The sequence below is a fragment of the Rhinolophus sinicus genome, linkage group LG18 (assembly GCF_036562045.2).
Source record: "Rhinolophus sinicus isolate RSC01 linkage group LG18, ASM3656204v1, whole genome shotgun sequence".
NCBI classification, from domain to species: domain Eukaryota; kingdom Metazoa; phylum Chordata; class Mammalia; order Chiroptera; family Rhinolophidae; genus Rhinolophus; species Rhinolophus sinicus.
The window spans coordinates 15,750,507-15,764,872 of NC_133767.1; the positions used below are offsets into that span (position 1 = coordinate 15,750,507).

Genomic DNA, 14,366 nt, shown 5'->3' on the forward strand with positions numbered 1-14,366 from the left:
TCCCTGCAGGTGGGTCAGGGGCGAGCACTACAGGTACAAGTTCAGTCTCCCTGGGGGCCCGCATGCTGCTGCTGGCAAATGGTGGATCCGAAAGAGGCTGGGCCCCTACTTCCCTGCGATCAGCCTGCCGGACCTCAAGGACTACTTCAGGTCGCGGGAGTGGCCGTACCCAGACCCGGAACAGCGGGCTCCAGGGAATAAAGTGCACCGGAAATAAAGTGGGAAGACCTTGGCACCCCCGCGTCTCCGCCTGCACCAAGATATCCAGGAAAACAAACCCAGGGAGGAGAGGTGGGAGCCGCTGGGGGTCTCCTGGAGGCCGGGTAGGGCCCCCCAGCTTTCCTCCTCTTCCACAGTTGGTCCCCAGGCAACCCAGAAAACCCCTACCCCACCCCACGTCTGGTCATCTCCGTTGTCACCAGGCCCCCAGGAGCTCCCAGCTCTGGTCAGCCCGGGGCCACCAGCACCCACTGCACAGGCCTCGGCTCCCGCATTGGCCATGGCCTGGCCCAGGGGTCCTGCTCCACAGCCAGGCCCGTGCCCCCAGCAGCCGTGTGGCGTGTGCTTGGTGTGCTTGTGAGGAAACTCCCTGCTCTCCCCTCCTCTCCACGCCCCCAGGGCTGGCTCCCCCCACGGCCACCCCTCCTCAGAGCCCTCCCTGGCTGGCCTGGGCCCTGCTTCCTCCCCCAGTGAGCAGCATCCACAGGCGTGGACAGAAGCCCTTTGTCCCCCCCGGGGTGGGCGCCCCCAACGGGCCCTGAGACGCGGTACCTCTTCCTTCTTTGTGACCACAACCCCCCAGGCACACCATGGAGCCTGCCCTGTGGCGGGGGAGTTTTGGGGGCTGGGAACGTAGCAGAGCGGCCGGCCCGGCCTGGGTGCTAGGGCGGCAGTGGTTCCCACAGTGGAGATTCTGAGGGCCAGTTGTCAGATGTTAAACTGGCTTCTTTTTTGCTTGGCGATCCTGGGGCCCCACTGAGAACTGGGGTGCAGCCTAATGTGAGCGGTGAGAGAACGGGCTGGTGTCACACCGGACAAACAGCTCAGCCCCAGCCCTGCTCAGCCAGGTCGAGGGATGGTGGGGGTTCGGAGCTGCTTCCACCCATGGGGGCAGCAGGCTGTGGGGTCCCCCCTCCTCCCTGGCCTGGCCAGCACTGGTGGGAGTGGCCGCCCACCCCTGCCGCCCCATCCCCAGCCTTCCAGGGCGCCAGGCTGCACTGTGGAGGGTCCCAGTGGGAACAAGGTGGTTTAGGCCAGGAGGCCGGGATGAGGTGGGCACAAGTGTGGGTCTGTGTGGAGTGCCCCCCACTGCCTGGGGGGCCAGCCCAGGTGCCAACAGAGAGGCCGTGTTCCCACTCACAGGGAAACAGGCGTCCTGTGTCTGTGGCTGGACAGACGGGGCCTCAGACGGGGAGCCTGGAGCCAGCACGTCTGCCCACAGCAGCCAACCGCCAGCCGCTGTGCCTGGGCAGCCCTTCCCGGGGGGCTGTCCTAGGGGCTGCGCCGATGGGTGGCAGCACCGGGGGGCCCGAGGAGACCCTCATGCCCAGAACCGCAGGTGGCCTCCCTGCCAAGAACCATGGTGTGTCCTCACACTGCCCCCCAGCCCGTCTCACCCCCCAACCTGGGCTCGCTGCCACCCAAGGCTGAGCAGGAGAGGCCCCGGGACCCAGCACCCCTGACTGTGAGCTCCTCTCTGGGCCGCCATCCAGCCCTGCCCCCAAGCAGGGCTGGAGCCAATAGCAGAGTGACACAGGGGGCCTCTTGGCTCAGGGGCACCTCCAGAATCAGGCGGCCCCACACCAGTCCTGGGACAGGATAAACATCTGCTAACCTGGGGGCCTCACAGGTGACCCCCGGTCCAGGTTGTGAGGGCGCAGCGGCCAGAGTGAGGTTCCACTCACTGTCTGACACAGGAGGACCCATCAGACCGCCTCAGGCAGCCCCTCCCCCTTCCAGAGGCTCGGGTGTCAGCAGCCTTCAGGCCACACCATCCTGTCGGCTGTGCCCTTCCCACACTCAGAACCGCCCACTGCCCACCTCCCTGAGCATGAAGCTGAGGTCACTGCCCATCGGCCCAGCCACACCCTGCACCCTCTCGTCCCTCGTCCACCAGCTGCTCAGCCTCGGGCCCCTCCCCTCAATGCCGCCTGGTCCTGCCTTCACCAGACTCCAGGCTGCTGAAGGGCTCAGCCTGGCCCCCAGCAGGGTTTGCTGGATAAACCGTCCACCTGATGACAGAGAAAGGTCCACACACTGCACATCTGCTCTGCCTGGTCCTGCCTTCTCTCTGGCCTCATGGGAATCTGCTGTTTCTTGAACAGCCCGAGAGCAACATCTAGATGAGAGTGGGGTTCAGGGAAACAAGGCAGGGGCGTTAGCTCACCTTCCCTCCAGACAGTGGAGGCACGTTCTGCCTCCCTCCTTCCTTCCCTCCCTCGCTCTCCCCTCCTGAACCGTCCCCAAGGCCTGTAGGTGAGGGCTCTCCACCCGACGTGATAGGAAGCACAGGTGTCTGTTGGAAACTGAATGTGAACATGCCCCAGTTGCCACGTTCAACTTGGAAAACCCGAGTCAGTCTAAGGTTCTTGAGGAGGGGCCGCAGGGGTCTTCTCAGCCAGGACAAATGCCCTGCTGTCGGGGGGACCTGACCCAGGGGCAGGGGGTGATCAGGGAGTGGCCGAGCACCTGACCTGCCGAGGGGCTGGGAATTAAGACGCTCCTGTTCTCCGTGGAAACCATGGCCTGGCCCAACCAGCCCTTGCCGTCACCCCCACCCCTGCCTGGGGCTTCTTCCCATGCAGAGCACTCTGTCCGTCAAGCGTCTGGACACCCAGGCCCCAGCCAAGATCCTCTCAAGCTGCAGAGCTTGTCCCTGAGGCCACGCTACATTCTGGAAAGTTCTTCGGCCCAGGAGGTGCCCCGGTACACTGACACCTCTGCCCCATCCCCCACTGCCGCCAAGAGACACAGAAGTGACCCTGACTCTCCACCTTAGGGGCCGCAACATGTTTGACCTGCAGAGTTGGGGCCCAGAGGACACAGTCAGAAAAGTCTGGATGGGGCCACCACCCGTGCCACTGCCTGTTCCCAGGGACTTGGGACTCTAGACACCCAGGCACCATCCATGGGCAGTGGCCGTGCTCAGATGACCCACTGAGCCTGGCGTTTGGCCCCATTCAGAGCGGCAAGCTCAGCCAGGGGCCTGTCTCCAGGGAGGACTCACACCCTGCCTCCCCTTCTTGCTCCCGCAACTGGGCAAGGGGCACCGCTCACATCACACGGGAGACGGGGTGCGTTCATTGAGCCAGAGGAGCTCTTGGCGTCTTCTCTGCTGAGAGGTTTTTCACTCAGATGATGAAGGACATTTTGGCACCTGCCAAGGCCCAGCACATGCTCCTCTGAGCCTCGCTCAGACTGGAGACATTCCCTCCTGAGGGACAGCTCCAAAACTCAACGTCTCAGCAAATCCACCTTTAAAACTCCTAAAGGAATCAACAACGTTGAGAAACGTCTAGCGTGACTGACAGAGGACGCAAGTCAAAAAGAAGTGGGGCCATTACTCCCGGCCTTACAGAAATAAAAAGGAATGTAACAGAGGACTATGAGTAATTTGTATGCCAACAAATTAGATAAAAATGGACCAATTCCTAGAGACACACAAACTACTAAACTCAGGAAGAAATAGAAATTTTGAAAGGATCTGTAACAAGTAAATAGATTGAATCCGTAATCAAAAACCTCTCAACAGAGAAAAAGACTGGACCAGGCGGCTTCGTTACAAAATTCCATCTACAAGGAATTCAGAGCATCACTGACACCATCCTTCCCAAAGTCTTTCCAAAACTTAGAAGAGGAAGGAACTCTTCCCGCTCATCCTGTGAGGCCTGTTACCCTGATAAACCCAGACAAACACACCAATATCCTTTATGAATATAGATGCAAAAATCCTCAACAAAATAATAGCAAAACACATCTAACAGCATCTTAAAAAGATTATACACCACGACCAAGTGGGATTTATCCCGGGAATGTCAGAATGGTTCAACGTAAGCAAATCAATGCAACACACCACAGTAACAACGTGGGGTGGGGAACCGCACGACCGTCTCCTCAATTGGTGCAGAAAATGCATTTGACAAAAATCCAACACCCTTTCATGGTAAGAATCACTCCCAAAACTGGGAATAGATGGGAACTTCCTTGACATAATAAGGCATTTATGAAAGGCCACTGCTAACATCCTCCCTGGTGAAAGACTGACAGCTTTGCCCCCAAGATCAGGAACAAGACGGGTGCCCATTTTCACCAGTTATTCACCAAAAGTAAGACTACCTCCATTCACAGATGACAGGACCCTATAAAGTTGTGTGCTTCTTCACAGTGGGGACACTTTCTGAGAACTGAATCTTCAGAGTCCAAGCGACAAGGGACAGCCTGCTGCTCTGAGGCTACAGGCCTGCACAGCCTGTTACTCTACTAAAGAATGAAGCTGGGCCCTTAACCTCACACCATGTTCAAAAATTAAAGTGGATAAAAGACCTAAACATAAGAGCTGGGCCGGCCCGGTGGCTCAGGCGGTTAGAGCTCCGTGCTCCTAACTCCGAAGGTTGCCGGTTCGATTCCCACATGGGCCAGTGGGCTCTCAACCACAAGGTTGCCAGTTCAATTCCTCGAGTCCCACAAGGGATGGTGGGCCCCCTGCAACTAGCAACGGCAACTGGGCCTGGAGCTGAGCTGCACCCTCCACAACTAAGACTGAAAGGACAACAACTTGAAGCTGAACAGAACCCTCCACAACTAAGACTGAAAAGACAACAACTTGACTTGAAAAAAAAAGTCCTGAAGTATACACTGTTCCCCAATAAAAGTCCTGTTCGCCTTCCCCAATAAAACCTTTAAAAAAAAAAAAAAGAGCTAACTATTAAAACTCTTAGATAAAAAACATAGGTAAATTTTCATGACCTTGGATTTGGCAATGGCTTCTTAGATAGGACTTCAAACGCAGGAGCAACAACAACAAAAATGGACTTCATCAAAATTTAAACCTTTTGTGGCTCTAAGGACATTATAATGAAAAACACAACCAACAGAATGGGGAAAATATTCGCAAGTCCTGTATCTGATGAGTCTAGTATCCAGAATATATAAAGCACTCTTACAGCTAAGCAACAGAAAGACAAACACTCCAATTCAAAAGGACTTGAATAGACATTTCTCCAAGGAAGACATACAAATGGCCAACACGCTCACCATCCGCAGTCATTAGGGAAACGCGCATGAAAACCCCAGTGAGGGACCACTTCACAGCCGCCAGGAGGGGAATCATCTTCTTTTAAATAGAGAACAACGAGCTGGTGAGGACTTGTGCTGGGAAAGCAGAATGCTGTCCACTGTGGAAAACAGCCTGCAGCTCCTCGAGACGTGAAACAGGATTCCCATGTGACCAGCAATCCCACCTCTGAGTATACGTTGAAAACAGGGACTCAAGCAGATGCTCGTATGCCAGCGTTCACAGCAGCACACGCACCACAGCCAAATGGATAAACAGAATGTGGTCCATCCATACGGTGGAATATTATTCAGCTACAAAAAGGAAGGAAGTAACGACACACGCTACAACATGGGTAAACCTTGGAAACATGCTCCGTAAAAGGCGGCAGACACACAAGGTCACCTATTACATGATTCCATTCATGTGAAATGTCCAGAATAGATAAATCCATAGAGATGGAAAGATCAGTGGTTGCCAGAGGCTGGGGGGAGGGAAGAATGGAAGCGACTGCGAATTGCCACAGGGTTTCCTTTGGAGGTGAAGTGCTTTGGGACCAGATGGAGGTGGTGCTTGTGCAACACTGTGATGTACTGAATGCTGCTGCCTATTCGCTTTTAAATGGTTCATTTTATGTTACTGTCAGTGTCACCTCAATTTTTAAAAATAAGACAAACAAATGAACAAAACCCAACAAATAGCCTAAATGTCCCGAGGTCCTGGACCTCCCTGTCCCAGGGTCTGTGGGACCATCGTGGGGGCCAAGCAGATTGAGTGCTTCCTCCCTTTTTGCTGAGAGCACAGGGACAGCCAGTACACCAGGCAATGACGCCAGTGGCACAGAAAGCAGGCATCCACAGCCAGCGCATGACCACATGTGGGCTGTTTTAACTGGTGGTCTAGGAGAGATGGTTATAGATATGCAATTACCAATTACCCAAGGAAAACGGGAGCAAATGAAAAGGCAGCCGTGCTACATAATGTTGGTGATTCTTAAACGTTTTGCCATCTGGATGGCTTTCTGCTGAGACTGCCTGCCCCTCCCTTACCCAGACCAGTTCAACGCTTAGCAGGCCTGAGGCATAGCTGGGGTCACACCCCATCTCCTGCTGTGCAGCCACCTCCCTCCACTGGACTGACCTGGCCGTACAGGCAGCAGCTGACTCGCCCGTGAGCCGGGAGACTCACTGTTCTCGGGGTCTGTAGCTGCCCAGGTCGTTCTACACAGTCTTATATATTCAGTCCTGGTACCTGGTGGTCTCAGCCCACACGTCTCAAAACTGCTTTGACTATCATTGGCCCGTTTCTCAAAACAAGCTGAAGTTTATTATGAATTCTAATAGTTTATTTGCAAATAGTGGACAGCATTGTTTCTTTCCTCCCTACTCCCACACGTCTTTTTCTTGTCTTGGGCTGGCATCCAGGTTGAGACTCACCATCTCTCTTACGATCTCTAATATTTTTCCTAACCTAGAAGTTGTCTCTTTAAAAATCTCACCATGGGCAGAAGGTCCAAGATGACAGAATAGGAAAAAAAAATTATAGCAAAATAAAATAAACTCAGCATGGTGAGCTAATCTACTGCAAAAATCCTTTAGCTACAGACATGTAGAAATGCTAGAAAAAATATAAACAAACTTTGTATCTGAACTCATAAAAATAAAAGGGAATAATCTGGTGTAAGAAAAGCTGAAAGCCAGAATAGTACACCCCAGGCTGCAAGAAAGAGGCTCTCTTCCTGATAACATGGGACTTCCAACAAAGACCTTTGCATAAAACTAGAACCCTTTCAGGGCCAAAACATGAGACCAAAATCCATGAAACCCAATCTGGTTCTTTGAAAATATCAATAAAATAGATAAACCTCTAGCTACAATGATCAAGCAAAAAGGAGAGAACACGCAAATTCCCAACATCAAGAAAGGAGGAGACATTGCTACAGATGCTACAGCCACTGAAGGATAATGAGAGAATGTTGTGAACAGCTTTATTCTAATAGAACTGACATTCTAGTTGAAATGAAATAAAAATCATAAAAGACACAAATTACCAAAACTCATGAAGAGAGAGAAAATACAAATAGTCCCATAACAATTAAGCTGAATTCATAATTTAAAACCTCACCAAGAAAACTTCAGGCCAAGACAGCTTCACTGGTGAATTCTCGCCAACATTTAATGAATAAATTATATCATCTATACACATTTTCAGAAAATAAAGGAGAAACTCACTACTGGTCACAATATGAAAAGGTACAATGGTCTGGAAAACAGTTTGGCATTTCTGAAAACATTAAGCGTGTGCTACCATACGACCCAGCCGTTCCTCTCCTGCGTATCTAACCAAAAGAAATGAAAGCACAGAGATCTGTAAGCAATGTTATTAGCAGATTTATTCATAAGAGTCAAAGTACGGAACAGTCTAGGAGCCCATCAGCAGGAGAGTGGATGGTGTCGTAGCCACACAACAAACAATCCTTAGCAATAAAGAGACCAAATTATAGACACACACATGTTCAAGCCTTGACAACATGCTTAACTAACGAATCCAGAGACAAAAGACGACGCCACTTATACAGAACTCTAGGGAGGGAAACAGTCTCGACTAACTACAGTGACAGAAAACAGGTCAGTGGTCACCTGGGCTCAGGCTGGGGAGGAACAGACTGGCATGGAAATAGTTGGGCTGGGGTGGGACATGTTTTTATCTCTATTGTGTGGTAGGTACCTTGGTGTACACATTTGTCAAAAACCACCACGCTGTACACTTAAAATCGCTGCATTTTATTTTATGTAAATTACAATGGACTCTGCATAAAGCCCTGATTGACAGTATTTTTTTTTTTTTCTAATTTCCATGATTGGAAATACTCCCACCGAGTGATTTCAGGCACAGAGCTGGGAAGGGATGTGCATGGTGGGATCTCGTGCGATGGTACAAGCCAGCCCCAGCTCCCCACCACTTATACCTTCATCACATTGATTTTGGAAACAACACCGAGGAACGCTGAAACATCACTACCTCAGCGAGACTGGCCGAGCCGGTGCTGACGACGCAGAGGGCAGGGGTGTTCTGTCCAGGTCTCAGGTGGCAACATCGACCGAAGCTGTAAACACCCGGGACCCAGCAGCCCATCCCTGGGTGTGGACAGACGTCCCCAGGAGGAGGTGCTAGAGGTCCTAAGAGACAAAAGCAGCACACAACCCGAAGTCCATCAAAAGTAGGCTGGACGAATGCTCGCATGGTCACTCAGTGGAGTACTTCACAGCCAAGAGAAGCGACCGTCCACAACCACGTGGAAGATGGGGCCAAGTCCTTCGTCACCGACGGCTCACGGGCGGGGCCTGCAGGACGAGGGGCGTGGTTCCCCTGGGGCCACAGGAGGGGCCACGAGCTTCCGATTCTTGACCTGACCTGGTGGCGGTTCCACTGACATTCAGTTTGTGAACGTTTTCTGAGCTCACACATTTTATGGACTTTTGTGTGCGTTCTAATTCACAGTAAAAATGTGTTAAACAGAAAATTCGGTTTTCATTGTTGAGCATCAGCTCCTACTTGGTTCCCGGTGTTTATGATAAACAGCATTGAGTGGGGTGTTTGCCTTTTCACAGAAAGTGGAAGCAAACGGGTCCGTGTGTGTGTGTGTGTGTGTGTGTGTGTGTCCCCCTGACCCGACGCCCTCACTTCCCCCAACTTACTCTGTGTTTCGACTGACTGCACGTTTGCTTTGCTTGTCGCCACGCCTCCCCACCCTCTTTTCACTCTTTGGAAATGTTTTCTGTTCCCTAAGTTTTTAAGCCACAGTCTGACCTGCTGCAGCCCAGGCGGGGACTCGGAAAGCCCCAGACGCCCCTTCCCTCCTTCCAGGGCATGTTGTCAGCCTGGTGCTTGTTTCTCCTGTGAGAAACTTTCTAAAGTCATTTGAACCCAGAGCAGCTTGGACAAGCTTTCCAAAGCCTCAGTCACGGAGCAGAGCTGGAGGCCGCCCCCTTTTAGCCACATGTACCTGCAAGGACACCTTGTCTCACGGCTCAAAGCCAGGAAAGCTGTGACAGGCAGTCACCATGACAAGATGTGGCCTCTCCCCTCTCCTTCTCTCCTGTCAAGGGGTAAACGACTCTATTTGTCCTCAGGGAGGGTCGTCCTAGAGTCACCTCCTCCTTGCTGGCTCTGGCCGGGGCTGCACCTGGGCAGGGCATCGGCGCCAGCCCTGCAGCTGCGGGCCTTTCTGTGGTGGGCACACATTTGCATCTCAATAACCCCTGATTAATATTTAAGGAGCCAGCTGTCTGAGCCACATGAAAAAATGGGAAAAAACACGCCTTGTTCCTTTAAGGGGTGGGCTCCAGGCTCTTCATCAAGTGGCCTCATCTCCCCACTCAGTTTTCACACTCACACAATTCTTCTAGATGAAAAAAATATGATGCGCCATTAGCAAGTTATCAGGGGCCAACTGTGTCCCCATCAATGCCCCTCAGTCCATTGTGGCCGCGGCGCAGCTGCAGGGCTGGCGCTGAGCAGGCCGCCGGGCTGGGCTCTGTCCCTCCGTCTGTCCATCATCGCTGGGCACCACGGCGACCGTGCCCTTTCAAACGGAAGTGGACACCACGTTCAGAGCTCATGTCCTGGCCTCGGGGGACGGGGGGGCCAAGCCCCAGCCGACGCCCCTCCCACCACGGCTTGGGGGACCACAGGCTCCATCACTTGTCCCCCCTGCTGGCCACTGGGGAGGATGGATGGTTCTTGTCAGCCAAGTCAGGCCACCTGTGCTGAGAGCCCTCCCCTCAATGACTGCCGCCCCTGGCAGGCGGCTCCTGTGCTTCTCTGGGCAGGTGTGCCCGGGCCTGGTGCTTCCTGCTGCCTCCGTCCACTCACAGGGGAATCAGCTCCACCAGCGAGGGCCCGTGGGCCTGTTTTAGTGGGTTGAACAGTGTTCCCCCCAAATTCACATCTACCCAGAACGTCAGAACATGACTTCTGGAAACAGGAACTTAGCAGATGTAATTAGTTAAGAGGAGGTCGTGCTGGATAAGGGAGGGCCCTGAATCCCACGTCTGCTGTCCTTGCAATGAGAGGAGACCAGGCACCGGGAGAGGCCGTCCGACAACAGGCAGAGATGGGTGAGGCGGCCACAGCCCACGGGACGAGCAGCCCCCAGGAGCTGCAAGAGGCGGAAGGACCCTCCGCCTGGAGCCTCAGGTGGAGCGGGGTCCTGACACCTTGCTCTCAGACCCCTGTCTTCAGACAGGGAAAGGACGCATTCCTGCTGTTCTCAGCAGCTGGCCTGTGGTCTGTTTTGTGGGGCCCCCTGGCCCACTCACCCCGCAGGGGTGGAGGGAGCGCCTCGACCTGGGAGAGCCGTGCGTACCAGGTTCTGGCTGTTCAGAGCGTGTGGCCCAGGGTGGCTCCCACCGCCACCCTCCTCACTGACCTGGGAGGCAGGTGGCTGGATGCCTCCAGGGGCAGCGGCTCCACCCGAGGGGGTCAGAGGTACAGGAAGCTGGAGCCCCGTCATCCCATGCAGCACCCCCCAGAACTATCTGGGCACTAGACCTGCCCCTGGGAGTCCTGGCCCCCTCCAAGCCCTTCACCCCCAGCCAGAGCCACGGGAGACCACTGGCCCCCACCCAGGAACATATCACCCTCGATATACATGAATTACTGGTATAATAAGACCCCAGGGGAGGGTGGACACTGGAGGCCCCAGGGACCAGCCTCAGCCCCTAAGCCTCCTGGGACCCGGGGGAGGGGAGGGTCCCAGGTCCCCAGCGCCTCCCTACCCAGGTCCTGCACTCACGCTGGCAGGAATCTGCCCCCTAAACCACCACCCTAGGGCAGGTCTAGAGAAAGGACTTCATCCGATCCTCCCCAGACGGCGTGGCCAGGTCCCCCAGGTGACCATGCCAGGAGGGACGAGCAGGCCTGCAGCCCAAACTCAGGCTGGGCCTCTCCCCGCTCCTGACGCCCCAGCACAAAAAGGAGGGGCCGTGGGCAGCACCCACTTTCCATCGCTGGCAGGTCCCGGCTGGAAGACACAGAACTGGGGAGACATAACAGTCACCTTAGAACCGTAGGCAGCTCCCCAGGAGGAGGACAGGCTCTGCCCCGGCCAGAGGGGAAGCCGACCACCACCGCCACACTCGTTCCCCTCCTGCTATTCCCAGGGGCATCAACCTTCCCCAACACAACAGCTTCTGTCTTCCACCCCCCACACTGGGTGGGCCCTGCCCTGCAAGGGGCCAGAGGGCACAGGTCACCTGGTCCCTTACCTGCCACCCTTGGGGCCAGGTGAGTTTGGGGGTTCAGAGGGTACCAGGCGGGGCCTGGGCAGCCCCATCAACAACGACAACTGTCATCACTGCCACTCATTCCGCAGGGACCCAGAGAGCCACACAGGCGCAGGGCAGGGTGCACTGACAAGATTCTCGGCACAGGTCTGAGGAAGCCCCTGGTTTGCAAGCACTTAGGGTTTGGGACGGCAGAAGGGGGCTGTGGGCTGGCATCCTGTTCCGTGGATTTTTCCCCAGGAGGAGAGACCCCATTTCCTAGGACAAAGTGAGGGGTGAGCAGAGAGAGAACTTGGAGGCTGGGGGAGACCCTGCACACTCACGTGTGCAGATGTGAACGCAGGCGCGATCCCATGCACACGGGCACACGGGCACTCTCGTCAGTATGCAGTTGTCTGTATAACATTTCACACTAATTATTAAGTTGTGTGAGTGGCTAGATACTCTGAAAATAGAAGCAACCACATGGACCTGACCCTCAGCCCCATGGGCCTGACCCTCAGCCCCATGGGCCCAAAGTTGGGGCCCTGGCCAAGGGCATTTGCCGCGTTGGACCAGCCTCCAAGCAGGTGCCACGAGCCCAAGGCACTGGTGGCCTTTTCTTACTGGTAAAAACATAAACTCCCACAAGCCACAGAACGCCTGGGGACAAAATCTCTCTGGGCTCAAATGCCTCTTCCAAAGGAAGGTCGGACATCCCAGGGTGGGGGCACCCACACCCAGTCTCACTGACCCACCCCACACCCTCCCCAAGGACACCCAGCAGCGGGGTGTCCAGCAGCCCCTCAGGAGCCAAGATGGTGTCAGAAGGACACTGTCTGGCTGCAGGGTTCCCGGCCCCCTGCCCACAGCTGCAGCAGACCCTGCGCGAGCCCCTACCCTGTCTGGGCTGCATGACCGCCCCCCCCCCCCAGGGCAGCTGTGGCAGCAGTGACCCCGGCAGGAGCCCGAGGCCCCCACAAGGTCCCTCCTGCATGCAGCCCACTGGCTCATTCCACATTTACTAGTGTCACAGGGTCTTGGCTGGTGGGACTCTGTTACCCGGGGGGCTCCCCTCTACTGTCCTTGAGTGCTGGGGCAGGAGCCCAGCGAAGCCCAGAGGGCCTCCAGGTGGCGGTGGCCGCTCTGGAGGCCTCAAGGTAAGTCTGCGAACTGGCCCCACCAAGACACATCACTTTGGTGTTCTCCTTCTCGTGTCCCCAGGGCCTGTGCGTGGAGGGACGCTGCAGCTTCCTGAGGTGGCTCCCGCCACCACAGCCCAGCCTTGCCCTAAGGGCAAGGGGCCAGAGCTGCCAGGAGAGGAGGGGTCGGCCACTCGGACCACAGGACACCTCCTCTGCCTAGACCAAAGGAAGACACTGGGGTCCCCCGCCTTTCGGGGGGCCAGGGTCTCTGGCCTGGGTCCCAAGGGAACAAGACGTAACTGGGACTCATCTTCCTCAGGCAGTTTGGCGGGGAGGTGGGAAAGTGAGGAAACCTGGCATGCAGCCGTCCCTGTGTCCGGGGCGAGCCCGGCGGGCGAGGGTTAAATGCTGCAGCGAGAGGGACAACACCCCACGCCAGGGCCAGGGGACAGCTGGCCCATCACCTGTCAGGGCTCAGGCACCACAGCTGTGCTGACAGCGCCAGCCCAGACTCTGATCCAGGAAAACAAAGTGCCCACGCTGTGCCCAGAATTCCAATCGGTGCCGTGTGCTGCTGGCCAGAGCCAGAGGCAGGCCTCCAGGGCGGCCCCGGCTGGCAGCACCCTCCCTGGGCCCAGGCAGACACCGGAGACGCTTATGTGTCCCCACACAAGGCAGGGTGCTGAGCCCAGGACCCTGTGGGCAGCAAAAGGTGTAGCTGCCCCGGCCCCTCCTGAGAGGCGCCTGAAGACGTCACTGCCCAGCCGAGGGCAGCCTCTGCCACTCCAGCGAAAACAGGGAAAGAATCCTGATGACAGGACATGGACTCACGCCCACGGGCCCGCGCTGAGCTGGTCCTCACCGGCCCACGAGGGGGGGCCTGTGCCCACCTCACAGACAGGGCTGGGAGCCGGGGAACCCTGAGGAGGAGTCGCCTGCCCCGTGATCCCGCAGCCAACAACCAGCGAGTCACCCATCGGCCTGGAGAGCTGCCAGCTCTGCCTTTCAGGGTCTGTGGGTCCAAACTGGGGCAGGGAAGAGGAGGCACCCCTGTTCCCATGTCAGCCATGTGCACCTCACAGCTGGGGCTGCACCGAAGAGCAGCCCCCAGGGCCTGGCACAGGGGCGGCTGCTACCAGAGACCCATCAGGATGGGCTCAGTCGTGGACCCCAAAAGACGCATCCATGTCCTGACTCCCAGAACCTGCGGATATGACCTTATTTGGAAAAAGGGCCTTTGCGTTGTAATGAAAGGATCTTGAGACGAGATTATCCTGGCTTCCCAGAATAGGTCCTAAATCCAATGACAAGTGTCCTTTTAAGCAACAGAAGAAAAGAGACACAGAGAAAGCCACGCGAAGATAGAGGCAAGAGACGGGAGTGACACAGCCACAACCCCAGGGATGTCTGGAGCCACTAGGAGAAGCTGGACGGATCCTGCCCTAGAGCCTCCAGCCCTGCACCTTGATCTCAGATTTCTGGCTCCAGAACTGGAAGAAAATCAGCTCCTGTTGTCCTAAGCTGCCCAGTTTGTACCGACCTGTTATGGTGGTCACGGCACACGAACACCCCACCACCCCGCCGTCGGCGGCTCCCTCTCCCCTGATTTCCTCTGACTCCTCTGTTCAGCCCTGGAGGGGCAGCTGCCCCCATGGCCTCGTCAAGACTCACTCTTGGCCTCTG

General features: G+C 55.8%; 1 protein-coding gene and 1 long non-coding RNA gene across 3 annotated transcripts in view; one reads left to right on the forward strand and one right to left on the reverse strand.

Moving 5' to 3' along the window:
• Window positions 1-8,795, forward strand: part of LMF1 (lipase maturation factor 1) — a 107,904-nt gene extending 99,109 nt beyond the window's left edge. Inside the window, exon 10 of the mRNA XM_074323090.1 lies at window positions 10-8,795. Within this exon, the coding sequence (XP_074179191.1) occupies window positions 10-217 (208 nt within the window). The 3' untranslated portion in view covers window positions 218-8,795. The remainder of the gene's footprint in view (window positions 1-9) is intronic.
• The window catches only part of LOC109460634 (uncharacterized), a 54,204-nt gene that overhangs the window by 5,646 nt on the left and 34,192 nt on the right, over window positions 1-14,366 (reverse strand). The gene's annotated exons all lie outside the window — the stretch shown is intronic.